The 16,583-nt window shown below is 42.0% G+C and overlaps 1 protein-coding gene across 1 annotated transcript; it reads right to left on the bottom strand.

Moving 5' to 3' along the window:
- Window positions 1–1,078: 1,078 nt before the first annotated feature.
- LOC148347901 (chymotrypsin-like protease CTRL-1) lies at window positions 1,079–14,697 on the bottom strand. The gene is made up of 6 exons (XM_088324221.1): window positions 14,546–14,697; window positions 13,030–13,047; window positions 11,101–11,263; window positions 7,066–7,334; window positions 5,052–5,200; window positions 1,079–2,980 (listed from the first exon to the last, which is right to left on the bottom strand). The coding sequence occupies exons 1-6, from the start codon at window positions 14,598–14,600 to the stop codon at window positions 2,675–2,677; spliced, it is 960 nt and encodes a 319-aa protein (XP_088180347.1). The 5' UTR covers window positions 14,601–14,697; the 3' UTR covers window positions 1,079–2,674.
- Window positions 14,698–16,583: the final 1,886 nt, after the last annotated feature.

The raw sequence follows: 16,583 nt of genomic DNA, 5'->3' as shown, positions 1-16,583 counted from the left end.
AACAGGAAGTTCATTTTCATGCAAGAAAAGCTCAAAGACGGACTGATTTTAACTGTGAAGGGCGAATTTTTCTCATAAGTGACAGAAATAAATCGGCATGGCGCATTTTTAGATCACTTGTGACAGAGTCACTTTGGAATGTTGTACTTCTGAATTCTGTGGTATTCAAATTTTTGCCCAGTGTCTCAATGACGTCAACATTCCATCAGTATGACAGGGGTGTCAAAGTCATTTGAACTCGGGGGCCACACCATAGAACAAACATTCTCTCGGGGGCCGGACCAGTAGATTCAAGAGAAAGAAAAAGAGATAAAGAAATAAGAGAAAGAGAGAGGGAAACGGAGAGAGGGTGGGACAAAGAAAGAAAAAGAGAGAGTGGGAGAGAGCGTGAGAAACAAAAGATAAAAAGTCGTGAGAGAGGGGGAAAAGAAAGGGAGAGGAAGGAAGAAATCCAAAGAGAAATAGAAAGACGGAAGGAGAGAAAAGAGAAAAGAAAGCGCGAAGGGTAGGAAGAGAGAAAGAGAAAAGAGAGAAAAGGAAACAAGGAAGTTAGAGCAAAAGAGGTTAAAAGACACAAAGAGCAACAAAGGAAGAGAAAAAGAGAGAATGAGAGTGAAAGAGATGGACAGAGTGGGAGAAAAGGGGTGGAAAAGACAGAGAGAGAGAGAAAAAGAAATACAAGTACAGTGTCTTCGTTTGAGGCACCTGGCTATGGCAACATCAAGTGGACATATTTCAACCTGCAGCTTGTTTTTCTCTTGCGCTTCTCTGAGTGTTGTCTCGCGGGCCGGATTCAATCCCTTAGCGGACCTGATCTGGCCCGCAGACCGCCTGTTTGACACTGCTCAATGTATTTCCAACGGTAGCTGCAGTACCGCAAAAATCCATGTCGCGACACTGTAGTTGAGGCGTCCCGACGGTCCATTCATTCCCAAAGCGAGTTGCGGTAGCCTCTGTCGACCACTAGGGGGCAGGTATTTTGAGGACAGGAACCAGGCTCCACCCCCGGGTCCTTTGGGGGTTAGGTGTTTCTAATAAGTTTGAGTCCGTGGACAAAAAAACAAAAAAACAGCGGCGCTTGAAAGGGAATGCATTTAATAACAAAAGGTGATATACAGTGACAAACAAACATGGATTCATAAAAATTAAAAAAAAGGAAATGTCCAATCAAAAGGAAACCAATCAAAGTCCGAATCAGCGACAAAGCCTGAAACCGGAAAGGGATAATAGAAGGAGAAACGTAAAATGACAATGCTCAAAATGTCCTTTTAAAGTTTATGGATAATCCGGCACAGGTAAGATAATTGGAAAACTTCAAACCCCGGTCGGTGCCCCCTGGTGGCGGGAGGTGTGTCAGGCCCTAACAGAAAATAGGGCGATTTCCCATTTTTTGAATGAACATTGATTTCAGATTGACCATCAATGTTCCCTCTAAGCTACCCAGAGCTTTTCCGCGCACAAGAAAATCTAGCCATTTCACAAAAATGAAAATTAATTGAAAAGCGAATGAAGTCAAAGTTAGAGTGCATGAAGGTCAAAATACACGAGTTCCCCTGACGCTGTGTTCCAAATGCGGTGTTTTGAAAACAAGGTCGAAGTCGAACAAAGTGGAGTAAAGTCAGTAGAGTTTTTTGAGAATCGGCTTCTTCGGCTCGGCTCACTAAAAAGAAGCGGCTCTTTCGGATCCCAAATGGCTTTTCAGGTTGTTTTTGCTTCTTTCATCCCAACAAGACCAAATATTATGTAAAACAATGCAAAAAATGACTTAATGGAAGGGGAGAAATAGAGCAAAAAAGAAAAAAAATACCAAAATGAAAAAGTAGTGAGAAGCTGAGAAAAAAAGAAACAAAAGGAAGAGGAAAAAAAGAATGAAAAATTCAGAAAAAAAGCCAGAAGAAAAGAAAGAAGCAAATAAAGGGAAAAAAGGTAATAGAGAACAAAAAAGCATGAAAAAAGTAACAGCTAGGAAAAAAATAAACACAATGAGATTTTTTTTAAAAAGGGATTTTTTAAAAAAGTAGAAAAAAACAGGGAAAAAGAGGAAAGTTTGTGTTACATTAGGGCGGCAGTGGCTCAGGAGGAAGAGCGCTCGTCTTGGGATCAAGGTATCCCAGTTCGAATCCCGGCTCGTCCGTGTTACATGTCGTAGTGTCCTTGGGTAAGACACTGAACCCCTAATGCCCCCAATAAGCAGGTCAGCGCCTTACATGGCTGCAAGGCCGCTATTGGGAAATGTGAAGCACATTGTAAAGCGCTTTGGGAAGTCATTGACTTGAAAAGCGCCATAGAAATGCAGATCATTTCATTGCATTTCATCACAACAAATGATGTTTGTAGGCAATCATACATGAGTCAAATCAATTCAAAAGCTAAAAATGATTTTGCATTGCCGGAAATTCAGCAAAATGATGTCAAGTTTTGGACACGTTTAATAATGACTTAAATGCCACACTTGGGATTGCCGTTGCTCACTGTTGTTTTAAGCGTTGCTCACCCACTTTGTGTCAACGCTCAGAACTGGGGAAAATGACGGGGAACATGGAAAATCTTTTTACAATATGTCCTATTTGATGATTAAAACAGTAAATGTAAGACAGGAACGTTCACAGCGCGATGACGAGCTTTTCTGTTGGAAGGAAAACCAAACTGGAAACGCAAAAAAATTGGGAGCGGCTTACAAAGCCTGTAGCGAAAGCGCCAAAAGCAAGAGGCCGAAACTGGAAAGCGCGGCGGCGGCCGCCGAGTCGTCGGAAAGGTCCGGGCAGACGAAAGCTTGGTCGGCGTCCGCGCCGTCGGACTCGTAGGTGCGGAAACTGATATTGGCTCCTCCCACTTGCGCCGTGATCCAGTCCTGGTAATAGGAGACGCGAGCGAAGACTTCGGGGAAGAGTCCGGTGGCGCAGGGGACGCCGAAACTGGCCAGGCCGGCCTGGATCCACACCGATCCTTGTTTGCATTGCACCGGTCCGCCCGAATCCCCCTGGGAATACGATTCACGGGTGCAAGATCAGGATCGGGAAAAGGGTGGGCGAGCTGTGGCCCCCGGCCCGTCTCGCTTTCTCCAAAATACCATGACAAGATATACCCGAGTAAGTAAAAAAACAACCGATAAAAAGATTGGGGTTTGTTTCCGTTATCCTTTTGTGTGTTTACGAGTCATGTCAAATCAAGTCCTATTTATTTGGCCCTTAATCACAAAGAGTCCCAAAAGGCTGCACAGATCAAAGACTATTGCAAACTACAGACTATGTAGACACCATCCCCTGATCTAAAACCAACATGAGGGCAAGGAAAAACTCAAAAAACTCAAGTCATGTTTTTTTGTTTGGCCCTTAATCACAAAGGGTCTTAAAGGGCTGCAGAGACCACAGACTATTGCAGACTACAGACCATTATGACGCCATCCCCTGATCTAAAACCTACACGAGGGCAAGGAAAAACTCACAAATTATTGCAAACTACAGACCATTATGACACCATCCTCTAAAACAGGGGTGTCAAACTCATTTTAGCGGAGGGCCACATGCTAGAAAATAAATGTCACAGGGGCCACCCTAGTAGATTTAGGAGAAAGAGAGAGGGAGACAAAGAGAAAAAGAGAAATATAAAGAGAACAAGGGAGACGGAGTAAGGAGTGCAATAGAGAGAGAGAAAGAGAAGGAAAGAGAAAGAAAAGGGGAGAAAAATAAAGAGAGCATACTATATAAAAAATAGGGGAAGAGAAAGAAATAAAGAAAATTAAAAGTGAAAGGGAGAGAGTCAAAGAAAGATAGAGAGAAAAAGAGTGAGTGTGAAAAAGAAAGGGAAAGCGAGAGAGTGAAAGAGAAGGTAAGAAAGAAAGAGATAAAAAGAGAGAAAGAAAAAAGAAGATAGAAGGACTGAAGTAATAAAAGAGAGAGAGAAACAGAGAAAAAGAGAGACAGAGAGAAAGAAAAGGGGAGCGGTATAGAGAGAGAATAATATATAAAAAAGAGGGGGAAAAGAAACAAAGAAAAATTAGAAGTGAAAGCGAGAGTCAAAGAGAGATAGAGAGAAAAAGAGTGAGTGTGAAAAAGAAAGGGAAAGCGAGAGAGTGAAAGAAATGGAAAGAAAGGGTAAGAATGTCAGAGAACAAAAGAAGATAGAAGGACTGGAATAATAAAAAAACAGAGAAAGAGAGAGATAAAGAGACCAAAAGAGAAAGAGCTTTAGTTTGGCTTTGGCGACACCTGGCGGACAGTTTTAAAACCGCAGCTCATTTTTCTCTCCCGCTTCTCTCAGTGATGTCTGGCGGACCGGATCGAAACCCTAGGCGGGCCTGATCCGGCCCGAGGGGCGGATGTTTGACACCTGTGCTCTAAAACCTACATGAGGGCAAATAATACATATATTATCGTATTTTCCTGTCTTTTTACTTCTCTTTTCCTGCTTTTTTTTGTTATTTTGTTTCATAGTTTCCTTTTTTAATGTTATTTTTAATTTATTTCTCTCTTTTTTTCCTAGCTTTTTTTTTTCTTACATCCCTCCTGTTTTTTCGTTTTTTTTTCCTCTTCTTTTTTCTTTTCCTTTTTTTCTTTTGATCTAGTTTCCTTTTTTTCCATTAACCCCACCTTTTAAGTCATGATGTGCTTAATGTTACATCATGATCGGTAATATATGGATAGAAGCGACAAAAACAATCTGAAGAGTCGTTCAGGTGCCGGAGGAGCCGACTCTATTTGCTGAGCCGGGCCAAAAGAGCCGACACAAATAATACTACAGAAATATTATAATCTATCACATTTTGGTTTTAAAAACAAGGACCTAAAAGATGATTTGGATTTCATTCTGAAAAGAACAAAGTACTATATAAATACTAGAAAAATGCTACTACGGTACTATTATGATACAAAAGTACTGCAAGAGAAATACTACAAACCTACTCGTTACAACTTTCCATTTTCGATCGACGTTTGTGGGGCTAAAATTCCCGTATGAATCATTTTGTGCCGGTAAGAATTGGATCCCGGGCTGTGACTGGCCCCCGGGCCAGACTTTGGACACGCTTATGCCAAAATTTGCGGTATATTCACCTGGCAGATTCCTTTTCCTTCCTCTCCGGCGCAAATCATATTGCTGGTGACGTTGATGTTGTCCACCAGTTCGTAGACGCAACTGCATTGCTTGTTTCCGATGATGGGAATCTTAACTTCCTGCAGTCTTTCGAAGGCCACGTTCGGCTCTGTGAGGAAATAGAGACACAGCGGCCTCCTCAGTTTTTTTATCGCAGTGCAATACCACCGCCGGCCACCAGATGGCGGCAGGCTATGTCGTTTGAGAAAAAATATAGAAGAGAACGAAAGCAGGTGAGCATCGTTGGAGTCCGACGCTCATTCATCCGCTCTTTTATATCAACTGATAACAACTCGTTTTGTTTTTAATGTTTGTGTAAATTATAAAATATTTAGGGTCGCGACAACTCATCGATGAGACCGATGATCAAAAGCTTTGGCATCCATTGGTTGTATCACGTGATTCACGTGCCACTAACTAGGTTAAATCGATGCGGATAAGAGCATCCACAATTCGACACTAAGAGTTGTAGTACCACTTTTGTCCAGCAGACTGTTTTTATAAAAAAAATGCATGATTAAATATTGCATTATTACAAACAAAATTAGCACAAAAAAAGGGAACCGAAAATGCTGAAGAAGTAAACAGTAAAATCATAATAATTACATACGGTGGCAGATTTTTAAGCATATTATAGAGCGTCTTCATGTTAGCAAAGATTGAACCATTCAATCCCTTAGCGGGTCTGATCTGGCCTGAGGGCCGCCTGTTTGACACCCGTGGCCTAGCGTGCGACTTTATCCACTCCGCTGTTGCTAAACTACAGCACAGCACCCTGAGGTCATCCTGTTAATCTGTTAATAAACAACACAAGGATACTGCTGGAAGTGTGAATTTCCCTACGGGGATGAATAAATCTAAATCTATTATGTATCTATCTATGGTATCTATCTAGCACACAGGTGTCGCCCAGGCGGCCCGGGGGGCCAGATCAGGTCCGCTAAGGGATTGAATCTGGCCCGCGAGACAACACTCAGGGAAGCGCAAGAGAAAAACGAGCTGCAGGTATAAATATGTCAACTTGATGTTGCCAAAGCCAGGTGCCCTGAACAAAGACACTGTACTGGAATTTCTTTCTTTCTTTCTCTCTCTCTCTCTCTCGCCTTTTTTCCACCTTGTCTTATAACATTATCTTCTCTGTTCCTTTATCTTCTTGCTCATACCTCACTATGAATGTGTAAAACTGGAGTGTCATGCCCAATTTCGTTGTCACAATATGTTATCCCATTTGTAGCAATGACAATAAAGGTAGATTCTATTCTATTCTATTTTCTCCCACTCTGTCTCTGTCTCTTTCACTCTCTGTGTCTCTCTTTTTCTCTTCCTTTGTCTCTTTCTCTCTCTGTGTCTTTTGAACTTCTTCTTCTCTAACTTCCTTTTTTCCTTTTCTCTCCTTTCTCTCTTCCTACCCTTTGCACTTTCTTTTCTCTCCTTCTGTCTTTCTATTTCTCTTTGGATTTCTTTCTTCCTCTCTCTTTCTTTTCCCCCTCTCTCTTTTGTTTCTCACGCTCTCTCCCTCTCTCTCTTTTTCTTTCTTTGTCCCGTCCTCTCTCCTTTTCCTTGACTCACAAGACGCGGTAAGCTTTCTCTCCTGGCTTTGATCTCTTGGATCTCCGGCAAAACGAACATCAAATGCCACAGAAACAAAATGAAAAGAAATCCAACATCATTTTTGCCGTTCCGTGTATTCCGTTACTCCCCAAGCCTGCACGAAATGGAGTCATTTGATTCATATTGAGTTTTTTATGAGCATATTTGGTATCGGAGTAATCCAAAAGTAATTGAAAGTAATCCAGTTCAAGTAACCCTACCCAACCCTGTTTATGAGCATATTTGGTATGGGAGTAATCCAAAAGTCATTGAAAGCAATCCAGTTCAAGTAACCCTAACCCAAGCCCGCAAGCCACAGAGAAAAAGTCTGATCCGGAAGCTACAGGAGGGCGAGGAAATCCTGAAGAAAAGGAAGAAACTCACCGTCAGCGCCGAGTCTCCCCCATCCCGTCCCCCAGCACATGGTCCCGTTATTGAAGCGGCTGGAGTTGCTGGCCATGCAGATGGGCCGCACGTAATCGCTGTAGGTCACGTCGCTGCTCAGCTTCATCAGCGCGATGTCGTTCTGGAAGTTCTGATCGTCGTAGCCGGGATGGACGATGATTTGGGCCACGGTGCGGTTGATCTCGTTCTCCGCCGTCGTGCTTTGGTTCTGTTTGCCGAAGTACAGGAGCCACTCGCCCAGTTTCAGGCTAACGGCGGGGAGAAGGGGAGATACCGACCGGTTAGTTCATAAAAAGGACATCGGAAAGGTCCACTTCCTGGAGAGATAGATAGATACCATAGATATAGATACAAAGATAGATAATAGATAGATAGATATACCATAGATATAGATACCAAGATAGATAGATAGACAGACAGATAGATAGATACCATAGATATGGATACAAAGATAGATAGATAGATAGATACCATAGATATAGATAATAATAATAATAATAATAATAATTTCCTTGTATTGTCATTCTGTGTAACATTGTACACAGAACGAAATGTCGATTGCACCTGACTCGTTGTAGCGAGCCGATGCAGCCGCAGCCAACAGAGGGCGCCGCCGACCACTTTTTAAGTCTTAGGAATGACTCGGCCGGGGCGCGAACCACCGACCTCCAGATACCAAGATAGATAGATAGACAGATAGATAGATAGATACCATAAATATAGATACAAAGATAGATAGATGTCTAGATAGATGTCTAGATAGATAGATACCAAGATAGATACCAAGATAGATGGATAGATAGATACCATAGATATAGACACCATAGATATAGACAACAAGATAGATAGATACACAGATAGATAGACAGATAGATAGATACCATAGATATAGATACCAAGATAGATAACAAGATAGATAGATGGATACCATAGATATAGATACCATATATACAGATAGATAGGCAAATAGATAGAAAGATAGATAGACAGATAGATAGATATATACCATAGATATAGATACCAAGATAGATAGATAGATACCATAGAGATAGATAGATAGATACCATAGAGAGATAGATAGATACCAAGATAGGACATTGGAAAGGTCCACTTTGTGAATAGGTAGATAGATAGATACCATAGATATAGATACAAAGATAGATAGCTAGATAGACAATTCACTCGCTCATTCACACCTAGGGACAATTTGGACCGGTCAATTCACCTGACATGCATGTTTTTTGGAATGTGGGAGAAAACCGGACCACCCGGAGGAAACCCACGCAAGCACGGGAAGAACATGCAAACTCCACACAGGTGGTTCGATCTCATGACCTCAGAACTGTGCCGCACACGCCCTAACCACTACGCCACCGTGCTGCCCGGATTTATGACATTTTGGTGCCAATTCAGGCTTTATTTTTCCAAGGGTGAATTCAAGACCTTTTAAGACTTTTCAAGGATCTGCGGGAACCCTGTCACACGATTCCAGCGAAAGGCCAACCGTTTGCCGATCCCTTCTATGTCGAGGTAACGCCAATGTCCCATTTTGGGTTGGTCGATGACACGCCTATGAATAAATACCCATGTTGGCCTCTTATCTTTTTAGAGATATGATGAGTCACGCTTGACTCATTTGCACAATGTTGATCCTGGGCAGGTTTTTCAATCCAAGTGCAAGACGCCTCACTCAATTTTCCCGCACACCCTTCGCCAAGAACTACCGTAAATCCCCAACGACAGTGCACCTCGAAAAAAATCACGTGCTCAAATCGAAGAACCGCACTCGATTTGGTCTTTGACAAGCAGAACAGGCAGAAAAATCAACTCGTTTCTTCCATTTTTCGCCACGGCACACACCAAAAAACGACCGCGTGGGGAATTCGGCTGCGGAACACAGAGCGCCACCTACCCCTGCACGTCATGTATTTTCGGATCACATGAGCTTTCTTCCATCTTCGCAGCATTGCTAAAATTCGCCCCATGATGTCCCAGTCCTAATGCTTAAATTATAATCCATGCGTTTGTTACTTCCCGTCTCGATGACTGAAATGCCCTACTCTCCGGTCTCCCAAAGTCCAAAGTCAAGAGCCTTCAGCTGGTACAAAATGCTGCAGCCAGGCTTTTATCTAAGACAAGAAAGTTTAACCACGTGATCCCAATTTTAGCTAACCTGCATTGGCTCCCTGTTAGCTTAAGATGTAATTTGAAGGTTCTGTTGGTAGTATACAAAATCACGCATGGACTGGCTCCCTCATATCTTTCAAATTCAATGTTCAGGTCTAGAGCCTTTGCTCTGAAAACGTTGGTTTACTAGAGATCCCAAGAGCCAAGAAGAAATCAGTATTTTTGAAAACCTATTCAGGCCCCGGTGCTGTGGAATACTCTTCCCCCTGAGATCCGATCTGCAACCTCAGTGGAAATGTTTCAATCTAAGCTTAAAACACACTTCTATTCTATAGCATATGAATAACCTAAATTTGATGTTGACAATATCTGTGTATTACTTGCCCTCATGTAGGTTTTAGATGAGGGGATGGTGTCATAATAGTCTGTAGTTTGCAATAGTCTTTGATCCGTGCAGCCCTTTGAGACTCTTTGTGATTAAGGGCGTCACAAATAAACAGTACTTGACTTTACTGAGGTTTTTGAGTTTTTCCTTGCCCTCATGTAGGTTTTAGATCAGGGGATGGTGTCATAAAAGTCTGTGGTTTGCAATGATCTGTGGTCTGTGCAGCCCTTTGAGACTCTTTGTGATGAAGGGCCAAACAAATAAGCATGACTTGACTTGACCGTTCGAGATGGCGATCACAAAGGCGAGCGCTTATTTACTACTGCGTCGAACGAAAACACGAACGCGCGCCGCATCGCCTTAAATTGGAACCCTTTATTTCTAGACAACGGCGCCGGCCGCGGAGAATAGTGCCTGATCGTAACGGGGACGTGTCTTTTTGTGTTGTTGCCGTGGTAAAGAACCAGATTGCCTCCGCTTGTTATTGTTTCTCGCCGATTAAAGGGAAATTCTGCGGAATAACATTGACCCCCGTGATACGGAAAGAGGAGTGTAGCATGTTTTATAGATAACTTCCACTGTAGTCCAAATATAAAATAAGGACATGATACTCGGATGAAGAAGTTGAAATATTCTGAGTACATTATAATTAAGAACTTAAAGTTTTGGTGCATTAAAGCCGCAGTGTTTAAACTGCCCCGAAAAGAATAGCCTAGAATTGAGGGTATACTACCTAAATGTGGGGTGCATTGTTTGAGGTGTCCTTAAAAGGTTGAAAGTAGAATGTTTTCTCAATTGAATACGTGTTAACAATGCCCAACTGAGTTTAAAGAGCCTTTACAATGTTTTTCCACTGCGTCTATCCACTACACAGCATCATCTCCAAACAGGAGAGCAGCTTCAGCGACAGAATGCCGTCACAGTCTTGTTCCACGGACAGACCGAGGAGATCATTTCTTCCTCATGCCATGAGGCTCTTTAACTCCACCCGGGGGAGTAAAAGCCCACATAAAACCCCACCCCCACATTTGCATATGACCCTATTTTTATGACAGTGCTTATTTTCCGTAGCACTATTTAAATACTCTATAGCAAAACGTTATACTGGGTATTTTTGTATTCTATATTTTATTATTTTATTTTTCAACACAAGGATACTGCTGGAAGTGTGACTTTCCCTACGGGGATGAATAAACTATCTGCTTTTATCAAACATTTAGCACAACTGTTTCGGGACTCGCAACACATTAGGAAGCTGGAAGGAAAGGCAGCGGGGGAAGGGGGTCGCGATTTCATGCTCGTCCCTGGGGTCATTTTGTTAGTGTAGCCTAAAAAAAGGCTAAAATCAGTTTAACACTGAACACAAATCCCCCGTTTCAATTCAATGAGATGAAAAAAGGAGTTTATTCATATTTGAGGAACCAGCTGACTGAGGCCGCATTTACGACTTTAGGCCAGGAGATGGCGAACCTTCAAGTGGAGAAGATTTGGAAGGACCTTACCTGATAATGCAATGGGCAGCGGTGAGCACCCACCCCGGCGAGATGACCGAGCCGCCGCAAATGTGACTCCCGTTGACGTGCATGCTGACTTGCCAGGGCCAAGCACCCAAGGGTGCGTCCTCGCCACCGACAATCCTGGAGTTGAGGGGTGCCACTCCGCATTCTGCGGGAGGAAAAAAAAACCATTAAAGCTACAGTGTGTAGCATGATGTCACTGTGTTGTGTCAAATAATACAAACTACGGTGACTCAAAATGACCAAAATGCTAATGATTCCCTTTTTTTGCCCCTCCTTTATTGAAGGAAGGAAAAAGGAGGAGGGGAAGAAGAACAGGAAAAAAGAAAAAGAGAAAACTAAAGAAAGAAACACAAACAGAAAAACAGTAAAAAGGGGAAAACTGAAAAGAATGAGGAAAACAGCTTAGGAAGAAAAGAAAGATCAAATACAGAACGAGAGAAAAGGAAAATCAAAGACATTAAGCAATAGAGAAGAAAAGGGAAGAAGAAAGGAAATGATGGAAAGAAAAAAAGATGAGACATGGAAAAATGTCAGAAAAGGAAAAGTATTCAGAAGAGTAATGAAAGATAAATGAAGAAAACTTGATTTTTTTTTAAAAAAGGGACACAAAAAAGAAGAATAGAAGCACATGTGAGCCCCCCTCATCTCATGTCAAATAAACACAAATCTCTCTGCCAATGAATATTTTATATAATAGTTCATGGATTTTCCTTCTCGAATCAAATCAAAAAAGTTTTCTTTGAAATCATCGAAGTTCTTTTCCTACCACTAGGAGGCGCAGAATAACGCAGACGGTCTCTTTAACCGCAAACTTTGTTTCAAAGAAAAAGACGATGGCTCTTATTTTATAAAGGTGAGCTGCTCAAGAAGAACCATGAACAAATGAATAGTGATGTGTCGTTTGTGAACAAAGCGGCTCTATAAGCCGACTCCTTGAAGTGATCGAAGAGAGCCGGCTCCCTATGAAACACTTTTCTTTCGTCTCTCGAAGGCGCATGCAGTCAGTTAACGTGCATTTTTTTGTCGAGTATATAAAACGTTGTCATCGTTTTGCATTTTGTCATTCATTTGTAAATATTTGAATCTATATTCCCTGTGTTTTTCCAGAATAGTGCGTTTCACGATGACCACTTTCTTAAAGTGACAAATGTAACAGTCTTTTTGTTGTTGCTCTTGTTAGATTATCGATCCGTGTCACTGAATATCATATGACCATTGCGTGAGATTTCTAGTTATATTACTTTTATTATTTAAACAGTATGTACATCCACATATTTGAATGAAGTATTTACATGCTGTATTCATTTGATGCTTTTATTTATTCACTACGATCCCAGCAATGTTTCCAAGCGGTGTTCTGATAAGTCTCATAAAGGTTTATGATATCACCTGCAAAATGTAACTAAATCCAGTCTTAACAAAGGTCTCTTGTGAAGATGTCATTCCCTAAATTGGACTGGAAAATCCCGTATCTGTTCAGTTTCATTTTCGGCAAAGTTTCCTACAAAAAATATCGGTCTGCGATTTCTCGATGCTTGTTTAGGAATAACTGTGTCCTATTTACAAGCCCAGAATATTCAGTTTGTTTCTAATTTTGTTTCTTTGTAATAAAAGTCCTCCACTGAGCTGCTCTCTTCAGCATTTGTTTCTTTATCCATATTGTTGGTCCGAATCCCTGAAGTTGAATTGGACATGTGACGGGATTTTCTACGCTTATACAAAATATTGATATTTTTGTTGTGTTTTTGAAACTTTCATGCCGATTTTGTTTGTAACGATGCTGTGTTGAAGATTTTAAAAAATGGAAGAACTCTATTATTAATATGGCCCTCCGCCGGACCAAAGTGGGACTAAAACTCTTGACAATCGATTATGATATAAAGGGATGCAACAACTTATCGCTGAACTTACCCTGAGCTTTTGAGCCACCTGTAAGAGAGAGAGAAGAAGAGAAGAGTGTTAATATTTCAGCGATATTGCCGTTTGCTTGTCTGGCAACTGCATTTTTTTTCCTTGGAGCTCAAAAAACATCTTTACTATTGACAAACAGTCATATTGACATGAATACATTCATTTTAGGACAGACTATTCAATTCCCAAGATACCAGACGCTCTAATTTCACGTTTCACTTTTCGAATAGTAGAAAGTGACAGCAAATATGCCGCTGCCGAGGTGATGCTGCACACCCAAAAACAACGGCCACCGGATGACAAAGGTGCCGTATCCGAGTCTACTGGTAACCATGGATACCAGTACTATTTATTTCGCGTGGGGGGAGCAAACCCCTACCCCATAAAAACAGCCTGGAGCAGGATGGGCGACGCCAGGCTGTACTAACCTGAGACACACCACAAGAAGTGGTGTTCCGCTAGTAGATTTTTTTTTTTGCTTTTTTGAAGTATTCGGTTTCTATTCTTTTTATTTTTCTACAAAAAGACCCAAGATGAAAATATAGTAAAACTGTTTCATAAAAATGGTAAAATCCCATATTACAGATAATGATTAACATTTATGGTGAAATGGTAAACTGACTTCCTTTCTATAGCACTATAAACAGTCACTGAAGACCTCCAAAGCACTTTACAATGCACTTCACACTCTACCCATTCACCCACACACTCACACACCGATAGCGGAGTCAGCCATGCTAGGCACCTACCCGCCTGCTTGCCGGAGGCATGAGGGGGTTCAGTGTCTTGCCCTAGGACACTTCCACATTTAACCTATACCTGCCAAGAATCAAACCTTGACCCCTTGGTCCCAAGACAAGCACTTTACAACGCACTTCCCACCCATTCGCACACACACTCACACACCGATAGCAGAATCAGTCATGTTGGCACCTACCCACCTGCTTGCTGGAGGCATGAGGGGGTTCAGTCTTGCCCAAGGACACTTCGACATAGAACACTGAGGAGCCGGGAATCAAACCTTGACCCCTTGATCTCAAGACGAGTACTTTACAATGCGCTTCCCACTTTACCCATTCGCACACACACACTGATAGCGGAGTCAGTCATGTTGGCACCTACCCACCTGCTTGCCGGAGGCATGAGGGGGTTCAGTGTCTTGCCCAAGGACATTTCCACATTTAACCCAGACCTGCCAAGAATCAAACTTTGCCCCCTTTGTCCCAAGACGAGCACTTTACAATGCACTTCCCGCTCTACCCGTTCACCCACACACTCACACACCGATAGCAGAGTCAGCCATGCTACGCACCTACCCACCTGCTTGCCGGAGGCATGAGGGGGTTCAGTGTCTTGCCCAAGGACACTTCGACATATAACACGGAGGAGCCGGGAATCTAACCTTGACCCCTTGGTCCCAAGACGAGCATTTCACAATGGACTTCCCGCTCTACCCATTCACCCACACACCCATAGCAGAGTCAGTCATGTTGAGAAGGCGAGCGTATGCATTCACCCAGAGTGTTAAGCAGCACGGCCAAAAAGAGCGCGCACGTCGTCCGCAGCATCATGTTCGAGTGCAGGAGAGCGTCTAGTGTTTTTCGCCGGTCTACAGGATCCTATTTATACTTTGGCCCCTCCTGGAAAACCTGTTCTTTGTCACTCAGGCGAGCATTGTGAGCGCTTGTTGCGGTGTTTGTGGTGTGAACAATAGTCCAAATGGGCAGGACTTGTTTGTCCAAAGATGCTTTTATGACAAGTAATCTGATTTTATTCGCCCGACATTGGAATGTCGCCTCATCGTCTCGCTTGATTGCCTTTCAATACTTCGTTTTGCACTTTGTTCATCTTTTCTCAGGAAATTGTTTTTTAAAGATTGTTATTATAATTATTGCTATCTGACCTGTGTAATGTGTGTGTGTCTTGGAGATTGTGATTGTATTTAGACACAAAAGAGGAGCTATCTGTAAAATGTACTTAATAAGGCAGATGAAGGGGTAGAGAAAATAAGCATATGCTTCTTACTGCCCCTTTTCGAACATGTGATGATAACATTATTTTGTTATTGAGTTATTGTTTTTGTCCTGTTTTTATTTTAATGTTTGAAACAAAGTCTTCATTCATTCATTAGTTGAGGCTCAAGACATTTTTTTTCATCTAGAACACATACGTCCAACAGGCGGCCTGCGGGCCAGATCAGGCCTGTTAAGGGATTGAATCCAGCCCGCGAGACAATACTCAGAGAAGCACAAGAGAAAAACAAGCAGCAGGTTGAAATATGTCAACTTGATGTTGCCAAAGCCAGGTGCCTCTCACAAAGACACTGTACTTTCATTTCTTTCTCTCTCTCTCTCTCTCTTTCTTTCCCACCCCTTTTCTCCCACTCTCTGTCTCTTTCTCTTTCATTCTCTGTGTCTCTCTTTTTCTCTTTCTTTGTTGCTCTTTTTTTCTTTCTCTCTCTGTCTCTTTTTAACTTATTTTACTCTTAACTTCATTTTTTCCTTTTCGCTTCTTTTTTCTCTCCCTCTGTCTTTCTATTTCTCTTTGGATTTCTTTCTTCCTCTCCCTTTTTCCCCCTCTCTCACCATCTTTTGTTTCTCACGCTCTCTCCCTCTCTCTCTTTTTCTTTCTTTGTCCCGCCCTCTCTCCTTTTCCCTCCCTCTTTCTCTTATTTCTTTATCTCTCTTTTTCTTTCTCTTGAATCTACTCGTCCGGCCCCCGACAGAATGTTTGTTCTATCGTGTGGCCCCCGACTTAAAATGAGTTTGACACCCCTGATCTAGAATTACAATTGTCTTTATTGTCATTGATATCAACGTTGGGAAATATTGTACGCAACTAGATTTGCACTGGAGTGCTGTTTGCATATATGTAAAAAAAATGATAAGACTATAAAGGCCAAAAAGTCATAACAACGTAGTGCTTAGAAAAACTGGCCTAAGTTATAATAATAATAATAATAATAATAATGCAATGAAGAAGAATAGTGCATTGAATAAGTGCAATAACATTTAGCAGCAGCAATTGAAAAAAACTGATAAAATATATGGGCAGCATGGCGGCGCAGTGGTTAGCGCATGCGCGGCACATTTCTGAGGTCATGAGATCGAACCTTCTGTGTGGAGTTTGCATGTTCTCCCCGTGCTTGCATGGGTTTCTTTGGCCACTCCGGTTTCCACCCGCATTCCAAAGACATGCATGTTAGGTGAATTGGCCGGTCCAAATTGTCCCTAGGTGTGAATGAGTATGTCTCTATATGCCCTGTGATTGGCTGGCTCCAGCACCCCCGCAACCCTAATGAGGATAAGCGGTGCAGATAATGGATGGAAGGATATATATATAGTATGTATGTGCCTAATGGCTTGCAAATTCACACTTGACTCATTGGCAGAGGTTAGTTTGTAGGACTACTTTATCCATGATTCCTAAATACAAAAGCAGTATCTCTTGCTCCTGTCAACCTGAGGTATATTATTCTGAAGTAACAGTACTTTTACTTGAGTATCCTTTTTGGCTACTCTGATGCTAAGAAACATGACAGCAACCGCATTAAA

The sequence above is a fragment of the Urocampus carinirostris genome, chromosome 19, assembly GCF_059441175.1.
Source record: "Urocampus carinirostris isolate Australia breed hairy pipefish chromosome 19, RoL_Ucar_1.0, whole genome shotgun sequence".
Taxonomy (NCBI): Eukaryota; Metazoa; Chordata; class Actinopteri; order Syngnathiformes; family Syngnathidae; genus Urocampus; species Urocampus carinirostris.
The sequence above is the reverse complement of the archived record's forward strand: the minus strand, read 5'-3'. Positions and strand labels throughout refer to the sequence as shown.